The sequence below is a fragment of the Macaca mulatta genome, chromosome 2, assembly GCF_049350105.2.
Source record: "Macaca mulatta isolate MMU2019108-1 chromosome 2, T2T-MMU8v2.0, whole genome shotgun sequence".
NCBI lineage: Eukaryota > Metazoa > Chordata > Mammalia > Primates > Cercopithecidae > Macaca > Macaca mulatta.
Genome location: NC_133407.1, coordinates 9,412,501 through 9,430,475, shown reverse-complemented (window position 1 = coordinate 9,430,475; position 17,975 = coordinate 9,412,501). Strand labels below are relative to the sequence as shown.

At 38.5% G+C, this 17,975-nt stretch overlaps 1 protein-coding gene across 6 annotated transcripts in view; it reads left to right on the top strand.

Moving 5' to 3' along the window:
* The window catches only part of TPRG1 (tumor protein p63 regulated 1), a 365,690-nt gene that overhangs the window by 259,111 nt on the left and 88,604 nt on the right, over positions 1 to 17,975 (top strand). For all 6 annotated transcript variants that reach the window (XM_077991227.1, XM_077991224.1, XM_077991222.1 and 3 more), the window contains one exon: positions 3,304 to 3,395. In XM_077991227.1, the coding sequence (XP_077847353.1) occupies positions 3,304 to 3,395 (92 nt within the window). The remainder of the gene's footprint in view (positions 1 to 3,303; positions 3,396 to 17,975) is intronic.

The following is a 17,975-nucleotide window of genomic DNA, read 5'->3' as shown; positions in this document are numbered from 1 at the left end:
ACTAGAGGTATATTATGATAATCTTCTTGGTTGTGGAGACTAACATTCAAAAGCAACTTCTTATGAAAGGAACAATACTTAGTCCACATGGGGAAAGATATTTTTAAACTCTCTGTAGGACTCTATATTTGCAGATACCTTATCAGAAAGTTGAAAGCGATTTGGGATGGGGAATTATCTCTAAATTTATACTCGAGAATGTAAATTACATACAAACTAATGGGACTGAAACTATTTGATCTTTTAATATTTAATTAACGGTTCCCCGTGGCGTTTTTATAGTCTGTGTTCTATTGTGAGCAACGAGACTTTAATAAGCAGGTTCAGGACTTCCCATTGTGTAGCAAGATGTCATTGCTTCCATGACACTAATTTGGCTTTCATACTCTCTTTCTTTCCCTCTTCCCTTGCTATAGGGTTCCGTATCTTGCTCTCACATTGGGAACAAATAAATATATTGGTTGTGTTACTGCCGGTGTGGGCTTCTTTCTGGTGTAGAAAATAGTCATCTCACTGGGCAAAAGGTTTCTTGATTCCCTCCAACCCTGAAATCCTGTGAAGATTATTAAAACATAAATTATTTTTCTTTATGAGAGCAGAGGACTAACCACAATGAGATACGATACATTCCCTTCATTTTCAGGTAAAGACAAATTTGCTTTGACTTTAAAAGACATATCTGATTTAGAGCTGATTTTCTTACTTTATGTGTTCATTGCAAAGTGACTCCAGTCTGGACATGACAAGAGAGACCGAAGTGTCTGAGTTTGCAGAGACATTCTTTTCTATACCACTGCTGTTTAGCTAAGGAGCTCATTACATGGAGAAAAATTAGCACAGACATGGACATTATTTGTGTGACAACTGGCCTCAGGCTAGTCTAGCTCAAGGAAATGTAAGGAAACAAACACATATGTTTTCAAAATTCCCCCAGTAGGTTTGCTTTAACTAAAACTATTCAGTGCTAGACTATAAAAGACAATATTGCCTGTTATGTTGTGTCGGATGATGTGTACATATTATTCCACCATATTTCCCTGTTTGTCTTAGGCTGCATGATGTCTCAGAGCTGATTATTCAATTACAGTAAACATTTGATCCCCAAATTCTGGTATAACTATTTTCCTATATAATGTCAGCCATAATGGGAATGATGATAAATATTTTATTAATCAGTATTTATCATTTTATATATAATAATATAATATATATAGTGTTTTGTAGCATGACTCAGTTACAGTTATTATCTTATCCATCTAATAAATGAGCAAACTGATGTGTAGAATACCAATATGGTGTACAGTGGATCCTCATAAGAAAGGCTGAGATTTAAACCTAATGTCCTAGACACAAGTCAATGTATTTACACTTTTATATTTGGCACTGAATGACTAAAGTTACCTTATTATAATAACTATAATAGTAAGATAGGGGAGAGTACAATTCTGTATCTGGGTATATTTTCCTTCTGGGTTATATAAGGGCTTGACCTACATTTTTACCAAAGATAAGAACTGCACAGTGAGAAGATTGATAGAAATCCAGAGGCTACCAATTCATTCTGTAAAGAACATGCTTTATTTTTTGTGTCTAACTTTTGAAAAGGTATACAGCAAAACATCACCTTCATATTCTATCTTCATCACATTCTTTGTGACCCATAGGGAACCAACGTTAATAGTTTCTATATATCCTTCAAGAGTTACTTTAGGCATAGAGAAGCAAATACAAATATTTGTTTTTATTCCCTGTCCTCCTTTTTATACAGAAAATGGCATATTTTACCATCTCTTCTGATCATTTTTTTCTTTCATTTGATAATACATTTAAAAATCTTTCCATATGAACACAATTTTCTTCACACCTTTAATAACTTCATCATATTGCATTGTATGAATGTATCCTATAATATATATCCATAGTTCTTTATTGAGAGATGTTTGTGGTTTTTTTTCCAGAAATTTTTGCTATCCAAAAACAAGCCTGCAAAGAATACTTTATAGATATGTCATTTTGTATATATGCAAAAATTTCTTTAGTATAATTTCACAGAAGTGAAAATCTGGATCAAAGGATAGATCATTTTCCATTTTGATAGGCTTTGCCAATTATTTTCCATAAGCGAGGCAAATAAGGTTTTAAAAATTCTACATGATTATATTCATCTTCACATATCTTTGGCAAAGTGCCTGGCATAAAAGCATTCAATAAAATGCTTATTTTAGGATTATTTCATTACTCTTTAACTCTACTTAACAATTTTTTCTTCTGAAAAATATTAGTCTCACTACTAAGTTACATTTGTTGAGACCAAAATTATGTGAATACAGGAAGAGAGACCCCAAAAAATACCCATGTTGAGTCATCAAGGGAAGTATTATTTTTGAGAGGACAAGTGGGACTGGAAGAGTCAGACTGCATCACAGGGAGCAGAGGTTGAGTGTAGGGAAAATTGTCATAGAATCATAGGCAACTCCCCTCCAGAGTCATCTAGCCCTGCCAGTGGGGTCACTGGAGGTGACTGATGTTGGCACAACCTTCTATCTGTTGAAGTACATTTGAGCAGTGGTTCTCTTAGTGCAGCCTCCACACCATGAGTGGCTCCCAAGGACTTGTTAGAAATACAAATTCTCAGGTCCCACCCTGGTCCAGGAGAATAACATTCTCTGGGTATAGTTCCAGAAATCTATGTTTTAACACATACTTCAGGTGATTCTGATGGGCATTGAAATTTAAGAGTCATCGAGCTAGAGAGTCTATGAACTTGCTAGAACAGATGGCAATCAATCTTTAAGCTAAGGCTGGGCCTATAAGTAGTAACACCTGTTCGGGGAAGGCTGCAGAAAATGAGGTGAGGAGACAGACCGAGTTTATCTCCCTGAGTCAGCTAAAATTTATTGTCAGAGCGTTGGAAGAAGGTTATTTTGTGTTTTATTGACATGTGCTCTAGGAAAAGAAAAAAAGGTTTAATTTAAAAATGTACAGATTCCTAAAGGCTTTGAACTTTATAATGCTTGTTTGGGAAAACTGTTCCTCTGAAAGTGGCTGTCTTCATTTATATATTAAAATCTGAGTAAGATTGTAGAAGATGGGGCCTAGACCACTTTTTCTCCACCCAAGGAGAAGAGCTTGCTAGAGTTCAAGACTAAGTTCTCTGGAAGGCAGTTAGGCATACAGGCAACTGAATAAACCATATCCTTTGTGACCAGCTTTCCCGAGAAGCTGCTGGAATATACTAACTAATCATAAGAGCAAAGTGGGCTAAGTCTGCTCTAAACTAGGTATTTTCTTCTTTCCACCTAGCCGGGGGCCATTGAGACTGCCATGGAAGACTTGAAAGGTCACGTAGCTGAGACTTCTGGAGAGACCGTTCAAGGCTTCTGGCTCTTGACCAAGTGAGTAGTTACAGCTGAGTGAAGGGCCGTGGAAATACAGCGTTTTCCTTGACATCACTGTAACAGAATAGGAGATGAACCTGTGGTAGAATTTGTCTGGTTGCTACATAAGATAAATGATTGAATTATCAGGCTAGTCACATTTTCTGGCATTCCATGGGGATGGTATGACCAGATATGACTCCTATGTATGACCAGATGATATGACTCCTATAACTGTTTTTTGGGCTGGTCCCCTCACTCAACCATCACTACGTCTACCTTAGGTCAGGCCTGTATCACCACTCTCAAAGACTGTTATATCGGCTTCCTAATTCTCTCATTCTAATCTCTCTTATTTAAAATCACTCCCCCTATAAACATATTGAACTACTACTCATCTCATTTTAGGTGTCACAGAAAGAAAGTCTGGGAAAGAAGACAGATAAAATCAACATAGACACTTTGAATTTGATCTTATATACAATCATATGAACAGGAAAACCAGGGAAATCATGAAGAGAGCTAAGACAGGTGCATTTCCAGAGTTAGAATAAAAACCAAGTCTAACATTCAAGCCCTTATTGTGTCAATAACTGCCTGCATTCCCCCCAAAGGTTACCTTATCCGTAAGAGCTTTGATTGCAGATGCCACCACAAAGATGGTCACATTTCTAGCCTTCCCAGAAATTATATTGTTTGTGTGACCATCTCTTTCCCCGCCAAGTAAATATTAGTAATACCATGGTCTTTATAATAATAAGTAAAATACCCCCATAATAAGAGAAAAAGGCAATTATTTTTTACTACAGAAGACTTAATATTAAACAGATAATTTGATTAGACCACCCAGTTCAGATACTTGATTAATTTAGTAAGTTCTGTTTTCCGGCTTAGTAACCTTTTTTGTTTGTTTGTTTGAGACGGAGTCTCTCTCTGTCACCCAGGCTGGAGTGCAGTGGTGCGATCTTGGCTCACTGCAAGCTGCGCCTCCCGGGTTCACGCCATTCTCCTGCCTCAGCCTCCCGAGTAGCTGGGACTACAGGCGCCCGCCACCGCGCCTGGCTGATTTTTTGTATTTTTAGTAGAGACGGGGTTTCACCATGTTAGCCAGGATGGTCTCGATCTTCTGACCTCGTGGTCTGCCTGCCTCGGCCTCTCAAAGTGCTGGGATTACAGGCATGAGCCACTGCGCCCAGCCCTGGCTTGGTAACTTGATCACAAAAGGGTTCAGCAGAGAAGCTCAGTGATTCCTATGCCTTGAGCAAATAATCATTAATCTTTAACTCCTGGGCAGGATGTCTTGTTAGACTAAGTTTCAGGAGGGCAACACTTGAATGTTTTACCATCCAGGCCAGCAGAACAAATTTTTCAATCAGTGGGAAGTAGCACCATTATCACCTGTGAGTTCATCTGACTGATCACCATTTTATACTATTGTTCCAAATGCGTTCCAGGCATTAAATACAAATGAACTCTTAGACACCAACCTATCTGTCAGTTTTGGGTTTTTGTTTCTTCACGCATAAAATGGAGATAATAGTATGTATCTGAAGAATTCTTGAGAGGACCAAGTGATATAACATTGGTAAATTAGCAAAACACCTAGCACATGGACTTTCAATAGCAGTTAGTGCCCCTCTTAGTTCACAAGTAGTAACTATTAGTAAGAGGCTCTTTTTCGTAGTGTCCGCCTTCATTTCTATCCTATCCATCTCTGTCATTTCTGGGTTACCGCTAATGAAAAGGAAACTCTGTAATTCAGGCTTTTTCCTAATTCACTTTTACCAACACTTATTTCATTTCCCACTCCCCACTTTCCATCCAGAGTGAAATTTGACTTCTGCAAATGAATAGTCGGCCTTGATTAGAATAGGTGTCAACATAGATTTTGGAGATCCAATCAGTAGTAAACACTTAACTAATTTGTTTCTAGATTGCAACTCCCTTACAAGAAAGAATACATAAATGTGGTATTTCTAAATCTAGTCAGGGCTGTTGTTGAGTTCTCAGATAACAAAACTGGTAATTTCTTTAATATTACACATTTTAATTAGTTTTATTTATATAGAAATATGCTTTTTTGTTTGCTTGATTATTTTTATTCAGTGATTATAAAGATGTGTCGACATAAATTGTCCAAAGCTAAGTCAGACTATGAATTGTATTGAAGCTTAGCGCTACAATTCTGCATGCTTGATTTAACATCAACTACAATGATTGGTAACATCAGTAGTTTTCAGAAAAATATGAACAGCTGTCCCCCAAAGACCCAAACTTTGAACCCAGCTTGAACCTAATAGGAAGCTCAAAAGTTGGTAAGGCCTATCTAGAAACTCATTTTACATTTCTCTTTTGTTTTGTGGTAGGTATTTAAATTAACTACAACAATGAGGGATGAGTCCTGCATACATGCAATTTCTTACTATCATATTTGCTTGTTTGCTTGCAGACTTTCTTCCTTTGCACTTTGGAACCCATCCATCTCCTTTAAATCGTAGTTCCTTGGTGTTCTTTTAGGTCTTCTCTCTGCCAAAATCCTTTACCTCCTCTTCCCCATTAAAACCTACTTTCCGGAGAAGTTCTGATTTCAGTCATTTCTGCCATAGTGAGAATTTGAGAGTTTATTTTCTTTCTTCGTGGGTTCCGAGATGCATTATGCAATGGAAAGAGCTGCTAGTTGTAAAGACGGTGGTTCAGGCATCTGGTCCAAATAAATAAGGTTCCTAGTCTAGCCACTGTTACTTTTCAAGCAGAAAAGTAAGAAAAAATAATTGTCAAAAAGAGGAGCATTCATGGAGGATTTGAATGGCCTTTCATATTTAAGCCTTTTTGTTTGTTTGTTTGAAAATTCTAGCACACCAAGGTAGGGAAAGGCAAAAACAACAACAATGAGAACACATAAACAAAAATCCCAACTCCCCCAACAGCAACCACAAAACAAAAAAACTAAACAAAATAAACAAACATGCAGGCCCAGAAAGGTGAGAGCTTGCAATTACTCCTGGCTTCTTTTTATAACGGAATGAGACCCATTTATTTAGTTCTTATGAATTACAGGAGCTGTAATGTGGACCAACTGCCCTAGCCTCACCAACCACACAAGATTCTCTTTTATGTATGACAAAAATGACTGAGCTTCATGCACATTAACTTTTAGCTCATTTCATGGAGATGGGACACTCCTGGCTGCTTGTCTAGCAACCTGGCTGCCTGTCTAGCATGTCTGGCTTTGGAACAAGGATTCCCATTTCAGAATGATGAGAGTAAAAGCCCTTTTACTGTGTATAGCACATGATAAATTATTTTCACATCTGTGAACTTATGTTAGCTTCACAACAACTTTGTTGGTTTTATGATTCCCATTTTATAAATGAGGAATGTGGGCTGGAGAACATGAAGTGCCCAAATGAGGAACGTGTAAGTGTTAGAGCAAGGAAAATAGACTGCACCCCTGCATTGGCCTTGAGGCTGATTGGGTTCTAATTATTTCCAAAGATGCAGGGGTGAGTTGATTGATGAACTCAGCTCAATCTTTAGTCATGTTTGATCAGAGTCCTTTAATCAGAAATAGTTTGATGTAGGAGGGCAAGGTGGGAATTGTCAAGAGAAGAGACTGGAAAAGAGCCTAAGTGCCTTTGCATCATGTTAAAGAACTTAGGTTCTATCCCATATGTGATGGGGAGGCACTGAAGGGTTGAGAAAGTACAATCAATTTCCATTTTATAAAGATCACTATCGGCCCTCAACCTTTCATCTAAAATTGTTGGGACTAGATGTGAATCAGAAATGAGAATTTTTTCAGATTTCAGAAGAATAAGACAATGCATATGTTGTTTATTTTACTAACATTAAGTTGGTAAAGTCATTTTCCAAGAAGTGGTACTCAAATTAATTCGGGTAAGCTGCTTTGTGATTCTCTAAATTGACATGGACACATTATTCAATAAAATCAGAAAAACAAGTTTGCAGGCACTTCGGAAGAGAACACAAAGAGAATAAACAGAGAGTCCAAGAGGGGCACTGGAGAGATGCAGCCCTAAACTTCAGCTAGATCCCAGTTTAGCTGACATCATTAAGAGAATTCTAATGAATCTTCAATTGGGATTCAGGCCTCCAGCCAAGCTCATCCAGGAGTGTTATATACAGCTACAAAGGCAGGATAGTATTTATTTCCACCTTGCAGTTTCCTATTACCCTTTTATTGGCCCTTCTGAAACAAAGCGATTATTTTAAAAATTATGTGTATGCATTTAGAACCGATCCATTAAGCCGGCACCAAGGAGAACGTCTTGACACTCTATGGAATCTCAAAAAGTATGATATGATGGCAATAAAGTGGCTCTTCAGCAGAATGTGTTTGAGGTGTCTTTGTCTACAATGGTTAAAGAGACAGGAGGAGACAGCGCCTTCCTCCACACACGTTAGTGTGAAGTGGTCGTGGTGGATTGTTGTTCTTATTCTTCTTATTCCTCATTGAGAGTAGTTGCCTAAGGTATCTAAGAAGCGGTAATTCTTGCTCTTCATCTTTGTAAAAGATACTGAAAATATGTTTCATTATTCCCCCAAGTCCACCTAGTGTCTATCTTAGGGCTTCAGTGTAATTAATATGTAAAATCGGACTGTCTATGCATAACATATAGACAGTAGAATCAAAGTGAAGTTGAAGAGTCAGCCAGGTGTCATAGAGAAAGCACTGAATTCAGAATCAGAAGGTTTGGCTTTGAATCCTGGATCTACTACTTACTATCAGTAAAGCTAGGTGAACTTGGATAGGGTTTGTCTTTTTAATTTTTTTAATTGGTGAATTTGTTTTAATATGTCCTTTTTTGCTTTAATGTTCGATTTAATATGTCCTTGTTTTAATAGTTTTTCCTCTGTTGTGCAAAGATTCCCCATGTAATAGGTCCTTTAGTTCATTAGATATTTACTATTCTTGAAAGAAGCACATCACTTTTAATTTTTGAGATATATATATATATATAATTCCAGCTTATATTTATGCATTCTTGCCAAAAATTGTTACATATTAATAATGACATTTATTGAGCACTTAAAATGCACCAAATGTTTTGATGTCCATGCATTTGCTATTATGAGAACAAATGCATATAATTATTTTTAACTTTTAAGTTCAGGGGTACAAGTGCATGTTTGTTACATAGGTAAACTTGTGTCATGGGGGTTTGTTGTACAGATTATTTCATCACCCAGGTATTAAGTCCAGTACTCATTAGTCATTTTTCCTGATCCTTTCCCTCCCCTCACCTTCTACCTTCTGGTAGGCCCAGTGTGTGTTGTTCCCCCTATGTGTCCATGTGTTCTCATCATTTAGCTCCCACTTATAAGTGAGAACATGGGGTATTTGGTTTTCTGTTCCTGTGTTAGTGTGCTAAGGATAATGACCTCCAAATCCAACTCCATCTATGTCCCTGCAAAGGACATGATATCATTCTTTTTTATGGCTGCATAGTATTCCATGGTATATGTGTACCACATTTTCTTTATCCAGTCTATTATTAATGGACATTTAGGTTGATTCTATCTCTTTGCTATTGTGAAAAGTGCAAATGTATATAATTTTCATGATCTTCTCTAAATGGAACTTCTCTTAGTTTTTTCCTTATATTTTTCCTGATTACCATATAGTTTTTATAAAGTTACTCAATCATTCACCTATTATCAGACAATTACTGTCCAAACTGTCAATGACACACAAATGTAACGGTTTATTATTATTCTTTCAAAACTGAATCTCCAAGTAGGAAATATCTATCAGTGGGGCAGAGTAAGACTGTATGATTGGAAAGATAAATGAAACTCTATGAAGCATCCCCATTTATTTTTGGCTATTTCTACAATAATAATATTTCTATAGCACTTTATAGTTTAAAAAGTCTCTTCATTTCGATTAATCTTCACAGTAACAGTCTGAGGTAGGAAACATTACCTTCAGTTTATAAATGAGAGAATCTAGGCTCAGAAGAGTAACACAGCTCTGAAGTTGCAGGAATAAGGTTCCAGCCTGGTATGTTGCCTTCACTTTTGCCATAAGAGCCTTTCCACTGTTGTGCAAAGATGCCACATGTGCCTCAGTATTATATTGTAATCTTAGATGGACAAGGGTTGCCTCTTTCATATTTGGCATTCCCTGAAGAGCATACTGGCTGGATCTCCCCTGCAAAAACTTATTTGAAAAACAGAGAATGCTGCTTATTGGATTTGGTGCATAAGTGGAAGTGTGAAGGGCATCTGTGCTTCATTTAGGAAGATGCTGCGGAAGAAAGGGCTCTATTAGATCTTTAAATAAAGAAAAGGGCAGCCTGGGAGACAAAGGAACACTGAAGAATAGGTGATCAGGGATTGTTTTCCAGGCACAGGGCTGCCTCTTTTAAGTATCCTGGTCCCCAAAGCGACACTGTGTGTGATCGCTTTCACACCTACGATCCTATGCAATTCTCAAACAGACCCATGGGAGCAGGCAGTGAGGAACTATTGGCTTTATTTTACGGATGAAGAAACCCAGAGATTAAATGACCTGTCGAAGGGCAACTACTTATTAAGGGTCACAGGAGGGCTTGACTTCATGACACCTCTCTCCCAGGCTAGTTGTCTTCTCATTACACTGCTCTTGCTGCCTTTGTGATTTTTTTTTTCATCTCCCAATACAGTGATCACTGCAGTTCAAATTGGTTAATTAATCTTTGTGCCTGTGTCTGTTTTCTTTGTTGACTGTCTTTTTTTTTTTTTTTTTTTTGCAGGGAAGAGGATCAGGGGTTCATTGGGCAGGTTCAGAGACCTTTTCCTCTCCAGATCTTTCTCTGGATTTTGCTGTTCATTTGACTTTATTTAGTCTTTGACCAGGAAAAACAAAAAACTCAAATGCAATGCTGATGGACTAAAGCTAATCACACTTTTACCTTGTCACAGTCTCATTATGTTATCAGGATTGCTAAACTAATTATATAATAAAAACACTACTACCAATAATTAAAAAGCAAAAAGATAAAAAACCCTGGAAATCAGGGATTTCTAATCCTTATTAAATCATAAGGAACCGAATGATAAAAGTACTATGGAAATTACCATTTCTGAATTGCATCTTCTACTCAACCCCATGGATTTTTGTACACGCTCATCTAGTCTAGACCCCTGCTACTTAAAGTGTGGTCCTGAATTCAGCAGCACCAGCATCACCTGGGAGCTTTTTAGCAATGCTGACCCTTGGTCCCCACCCCAGCCAGGCCTGCTGAACACAAATCTGCATTTTCACAGGATCCCCAATTGATTCCTATGCACATTAAAATTTGAGAAAAATGCTGGTCCAGATCACTCTCATGTTCACGTGTAAGAATTTCAGTGGGTTCTCACTGCTTCCATATATGTCTGTTGCATCCACAAGCCCTTGTATATCATGACTGAGTTTCTCTCTCTAGCCTTACTTACCATTATGAGCCTTTACAAATTCTATCAGTCAAATTGAACTGCCTGCTGTTTCCCCAAATTTCCGGTGCTATCCTTTGGCCTCATGATTGCACTCACCCCATTTCCTCTGTTTTGTATGCCTCTCCCTTTTTTCTGCTGACCCAGGCCTCTCCTGTCATTCAGGGATACCAACTCCACAGAGCCTTTCCATATTGATTCAGCCGGAATAATCTTATCTCCCTCTTTGTGCTCACGTTTTACGACACAGTGTAGTTCCTTGTGCACATTGTGAAGAAGGCACTCCTTCAGGCAGGGCCTGGTTCTGATTCACTTATATTCAGCATATCTCAGCCTAGTTCCCAGTGATTAGTACAGTGTGTGGCATATGGCTGGGCTCAGAACTTACCACACACTTGGCTCAGATTTAGTTCTGATCAAGTAATCCACTGTATGAAGCCCTTGGCTGATACTAGCAGGGTCCATCTGTTGTGTCCTGCCTCCACGTCCATGGGCCTCCAAGCAGCTCAAAGCCCAGTAAGACTTGCCTCTGTCTTCGGGTGAAAGCATTCAGGCTAGAAAGTGCCTCAAATCTATCAAGATGTTAATGACCTGTGGCAGGACTCTGGCAGCAACAAAAGTGGGTGTTTTTGACAACCACTTAATTAAACACATTGCTTTTCTCTATAAATTCACCATGGCAGCAACCTTGTCCTGATAGCGAATGGTCTCTGAGTGACCTGCATTATAAGACAGTGAGGGCACTTAGTTGCTACAGTCACAAATGTACTTGGAAGTGTTCATTTTCTCATGACTGCTACCAATTAGGGAGGACTCAGAAAAAGTCAAGAGGTGAAAGGAGTCTGATGCAGCGAAATGCCTAGCTCTATCAGTTAGCTATTTGGCCATGGTTGTACAAATCTCTTATGTCCTCTGGGCCTCAGTTTTATGATCTATAAAATGGGGATCTTAAGAGGGTTATTTCAATGATTGCATTACTTAATAATGTACAATACTTACAACAGTTTTTTTTTTTTTTTTGGTCATATGTTATGTCATGTAAGAGTTGGCTTTTTATTACTATTATTAGTAGCAGTATTTATTTATATTCATTCATTCATACATTTATTTATGTATTTACTGAGTTCCCTCTGTAAACCCAACTCTGCCCTAAGTGATGAATGTACAATGATAAATAAGACACATTTTCTATCCTCAAGGAGCTCTCAGTCTTGTGAGAAAGAAAGACACGTAAACAAAGTCACAACAGAATATGATACATGCTGATATATGGCCCTACAAATGATTCCATGGGAACATAAAACTCACTGTGTATTGTTACATTAGGTAAAGAAGACATCATGATTTTAAAAGGAGAAGGGATTTCCAAAAGAAGTGATGCTATAAAACATTCCTGGAAGGCCAGACGCGGTGGCTCACACCTGTAATCCCAGCACTTTGGGAGGCCAAGGTGGGCGGATCATGAGGTCAAGAGATTGAGACAATCCTGGCCAAGATGGTGAAACCCTGTCTCTACTAAAAATACAAAAATTAGCCAGGCGTGGTGACGCGGCCTGTAGTTCCAGCTACTCAGGAGGCTGAGGCAGGAGAATCGCTTGAACCCGGGAGGCGGAGGTTGCACTGAGTGGAGATCACGCCCCTGCTCTCCAGCCTGGTGACAGAGCCAGACTCCGAGACTCCGTCTCAAACAACAGCAACAAGAACAAGAAAAACATTCCCGAAAAGAGAAGAATACATGCAGAGTAACAGAGGTGGGCTCAGGGAATCACAAACAGTTCAATGTGACCGGATTATAGTGAGCAAGAGTGAGAGAACTAGAAACAAGCTAGAAAAATAGGAAAGAATGAGAACGTAAAGAAATTCTGAATGCTAGTCCAAGGAGTTTGGATCATATTCTCTTCTGGAGTCACAAACTGGGGATCCATAGGCCATTTCCACTCTGCTCCATGTTTTTTTTAAATCTAATTTTGAATGCCTTCAGAAAGGCTGTGCGCTCCCAGCTTGCCAACACATTGCCACTGCCCATTGCCTTACACCAGCCCCTCTTTATTCTCTAGCGCAGTGTGCAATGGTGCATGGGAACCAGCTCTCACCCCTTCATGAGAGCCATCTGTGGGTGTCTCTTCCAACTTCTTGTCAGGAACCTCACCTTGGTGTCTTGAAATCAGTTATGACAGTTATTTATACCAAGGTAATAAAGTCTAGACATTATTATTATGATTATTTTCGAACTTGTGTAATATTGACAGCACACCATTGCTTTTATGTTGCCTTCATGGCCACTATAGGCATTCTGTCTTAAGGTACTGAAGGATATCAAGTAGGGTGTTGACATTGTTAGAAATGCATTAGGCTCTGGAAATAATTGCTCAATAATTTAAGCATAGTCTTCATTATTTAGGAGCCTGACAGTGTGTTTCCTTAAAGCAAACAAGACCTCAGTCTTAATAGTGAGGCTATCAACACTTTTAGACCATTTTAACAGCAGTTATACAAACAACTTTGATAGCCTGTTAGGAGTAAACATGCTGCTTGATTTACAAACAGTGCATTGTCTTCTCTCTAAGGGGTTTCCTAGGTTGTGCCAAAATGTCCTGTAGGCAAGGTAGGGTGGGTTTAAGAACAGCAAGTAGAGCAGGAAGGGTGAAGAGAAGGAAGGCTGTGCTTCCAATGGTCTGTTCAGGGGACAGAACTGCACAGTCCAAGAGTTGCTGTGGTTTCAGAAATGCTTTGCTATGTGAATTAATTAAAAATGTAGAATGCTAAGTAAAGAAAATTACCAGGGACAGAGAAGGATATTATCTAATGATAGAAGAGACAATCCACCAAGAAGATATAGCAATTCTAAATGTGAAGGTACCAAACAATAGAGTTGAAAAGTACGTAAAATAAAAACTGATAGAACAGAAATGAGAAATAGACAAATCCATAATTATAGTTTGAGACTTCAACACTATTCTCTCATTAATTGGTATTACCGCTAGACAGAAGATCAGGAAAGATTTAGAAGAACTCAACAACACCATCAATCAGCTGGACCTAATTGATATTTATGGAACAATTCATTCAATAACAGCAGAATGCACATTCTTTTTAATCATCTACATTACATATGGATGCTGATGGAATATTTTGCTTATGCAAGAGCTACCATATCCTTAGCGACAGAACAAAACTCAACAAATTTGAAAGAATTAAAATCATACAGAGTATGTTCTCAGACTACAATGGAGTCAAACTAGAATTAAATAATTAAAAAAATAGAAAAATGTCCAAACACTCGGAAATTAAACATACTTCTAAACAATTCAGTGATCAAAGAGGGAATCTCAAAGGAAATAAAAAGTACAATAAACTGAATGAAGAAAAAATACAACTTATCAAAATGTGTGGGATGCAGCGAAAACAGTGCTGAAAGTGAAATTTATAGCACTAAAGAAAAAGTGTACATATTAATTAAGGGAAAGTCTCAAATCAACAACCTAAGCTCCTGCTTCAAAGAACTAGAAAAAGAAGAGCAAACAATCCCAAAATGAGTAGAAGAAAGTAAATAACTTAGATAAGAATAGCAATCAATGAAAAAATTAAACAAAACAAAACAAAAAAACAAAAGAACTATAGAAAAAATTAACAAAACAAAAATTTGGCTCTCTGAAAGGATCAATAAAATGGAAAGCATCTAGCAGGGCTGACAAAAAAAAAAAAAAAAAAAAAAAGAAAGAGAAAAGAGGAGACACAAGTTACCAATGTTACCAATATCAGGAATGAAACAGGGGCTATCACAACATATCATTACAGACGCTGCAAATGTTAAAGAGACAATCAGGGATTATAACTAACAATTCTACACATATTGATTTGACAACTCCGATGAAATGAACCAGTTTCTCAAAACACAAACTATTACTACTCACTCAACATGAAAGAAAAAAAATAACTGAATAGCCCTGTAACAATTGGGAAATTGAATAACTCAGGAGACTAAAGGCAGGGGCAGGGGAGATCATTTGAGCCCAGGATACTAGCCTAGGCAACATAGGGAGAACCTGTCTTCACACACACACACAATTAGCCAGGCACACAGTGGTTCACGCCTGTGGTCCTAGCTACTTACGAGGCTAAGGCAGGAGGATCACCTGAGCCCAGAAGTTTGGGATTGTCTCTCTGTAGCCCTGTCCTGGTGTCAGGCCTCAGTTCCATAGCAGGGTAATTGGTGAGCATCTCCCCCGCCTTTCCCACCAGAGTTCCTGGAGGAGGAAGCAGGACTGCTGTACAGGGAGGGCCGCGGCAGCTGCTCTTCTGTCCCTGGCACAGGGCTTTGCTCAGTGTGGGCAGTTTTAGCCCCTGAACTGAATTTTTCTTTTCTCAAAAGTCATGCTGGGTGCTTTGGAGCTGTCATGTTTTTGCCTCTTACCTTGAGATTGACTCAGTTGTAGCCCTCACTGTGAAGAAGCAGACAGAAGCTTCTTTATCTGCTGTTTTGATACAAGTTGTTACTACACCCTTCTTACACTGTAACTTAAAAAATGCAATCAATGTAAAGTTGTAACACATCAGCGTTCTTTCAAATGTTGATTTCAGTGAACTTTTTTGTATGTGATTTGTAGAAAAATAAATAATAAAAAACTGTAAAACTATGGTCACGCCACTGGTCTCCAGCCAGGGTGCCAGAGAGACCCCGGCTCTAAAATTACGAAATTTAATTTATAATTAAAGATTTCCGGGCCAGGCGCAGTGGCTCACGCCTATAATCTTTGAGAGGCCGAGGCGGGAGGATTGCCAGAGCTCAGGAGTTCGCAACCAGCGTGGACAACACGGTGAAACCCCGTCTCTACTAAAATACAAAAAATCAGCCGGGCGTGGTAGCGGCGCCTGTAGTCCCAGCTACTCGGGAGGCTGAGGCAGGAGAATGGCGGGAACCCGGGAGGCGGAGCTTGCAGTGAGCTGAGATCCGGCCACTGCACTCCAGCCTGGGAGACAGAGCGAGACTCCGTCTCAACAACAACAACAACAACAACAGTTCCTCTAAAGGAAAATTTAGGCTCAGAATTCCATGAAATATTTACAGAAGATGAACATTAATTTACTTTTTTTTCCCAGAAAATAAAGCAGAAGGAAATACTCCCAACTTATTCTGTGAAGCCACTATAACCTGATACCAAAAGAGTACAAAAATAAAACTATAGATCAGTATTCCTCATGACTATAGATGCAAAAATTCTTAAAATAATAGCAAATATAACACAGTAATTTTTTTAAAAAATTGGTGTAAAAAGTAAGTATATTCTAGGCATGCAAGGCAGGTTCAGTTTGGAAAATCAATCAATATAATCAACCATATTAACAGGTCAAAGCAGGTAAATCATATCATCATATCAAAGGATGCAGAGAAAGTATTTGACAAAACTCAGCACCCACTCATGATAAAACCAAAAAAGAGGAAAACTTTCCTCTATTTAATAGAAAAATTTGCATAAAATCTATAGGTAACATCATGTTGTTGGGAAATGTCTAATGGTTCCCCCCTAAGACTTGGGACAAAGAAAGGGTATTCATTCTCACGACATTGAATACTCTAGTAATTCAATTTAATACTAGAAATATTTGCCAGCACAATAAGGCAAAAATAAAATAAAATGCATACAAATCAGAAAGGAAAAATATTAACTATCTCTATTTGTGTATGACATGATAATCTATTTAAAAAATTATAAGACGTCTACCAAAAAAACCTTCCAGAACTAATAAATTATTTCAGCAAATTTTCAGAATATAAGATCAGCACCATAAGTCAGTTATATTTTTACATACTAGCAATAAAGAAGTAAAAGCTGAAATTACAAATGCAATAACATTTGTAATCATGCAAAATAAAGAAGAATTACTGAAGTACAAATCACACAAATATGTATAGGACTTGTATGCTGAAAACTACAGAATGCTCCTAAAAGAAATCACAGAAGATCCAAATAAATGAAGAGGCATACTGGGTTTGTAGATTGGAAGACTCAACATAGTAAAGATGTCAGTTATCTTCGAATTTGAAATACAAATCAAACGCAATTCCTATCAAAATCTAAGCAAGATATTTTTGTAGGTATAGACACATTTATTTTAAAATGTGTGTGGAAGGACCAAAAAAAGAATAGCTAAAACAATTCTTAAAAAGAATAAACTGCTCTTAACTGGAAGGCAGTTCCTATTTTCTGTGGTGGAACTTCAGCCTTTGGCCATAGCCGACTGGACAAAGAGAGGTTAAGTCATTAGACAGCCTGTGACCCAAAGGGAGAGCTTAAAGAAATGATCTCGGTGAACAAAACTATCTATCTTGGGAATCTGAACTGAGAGATACAGAGATACCACAGTTAGTTTTGAGAGCAGATCTGAAAATTCACGTACAGTCAGGACTAAGGAAACAATTAAAGGCCACAGGCAAGAAGCAAGTAAAGAGGAATGAATATTTATGGTAGTAGAAGTCATGCACCAGTCAAGAGAAACATGAGGTGTATAGAGAGACACAGGAAGCATGACAGAGACTACTCTTGAGGGAGTAGCTTTTGCTCCTTGTGTCTTTCCGGGTGCCAGGAAGCCCAACTGTACAGTGGCCGGGCTTCCGTGGGATTTCTTAGAGTATTTTTACAGCATATTGCCTCATCTTGGGTTTGCCTGATCTGGGCTGTGTCCCCTCTACCATACAAGCTGTAACGAACATACTACAGTAGGCAGATCTCTCTCCTGCTTACAATAATAAAACAATGGAGGTGGCAAGATGTGTACATTTGTTCTATCTTGTCCCTCTGTTCTTCCCTCCTTGCAGCCTCCTTACAATGAGGTCTTGTTCTCCTACCAGCTTCCTTGGCTTCTGATCAAGTGAATCCCCTCAAGTGAATTCGGAGGAGGAGAAGGCTGGTCAGGGGTGGGCCTCTTGCTAGCTCCTGGTGTGCTGTAGAGTACCTGAGCTATTCAGCGGTTTTGTGGGAAAGAGAGAAGGAGGGGCATGTGTCCAGATTCTTTTCTTTTGTGTAGCTTTTAAAATATCCTCTTACTGATGGTAGCGCAGTAGAGAGAGCAAAATTGCCTGGTCCTGTAAGGAAAACAAGTGGGAAAAGCGTCTTGATGGAACGTATGTAGCCTGGGATGACGGTCAGCTGGATTCTG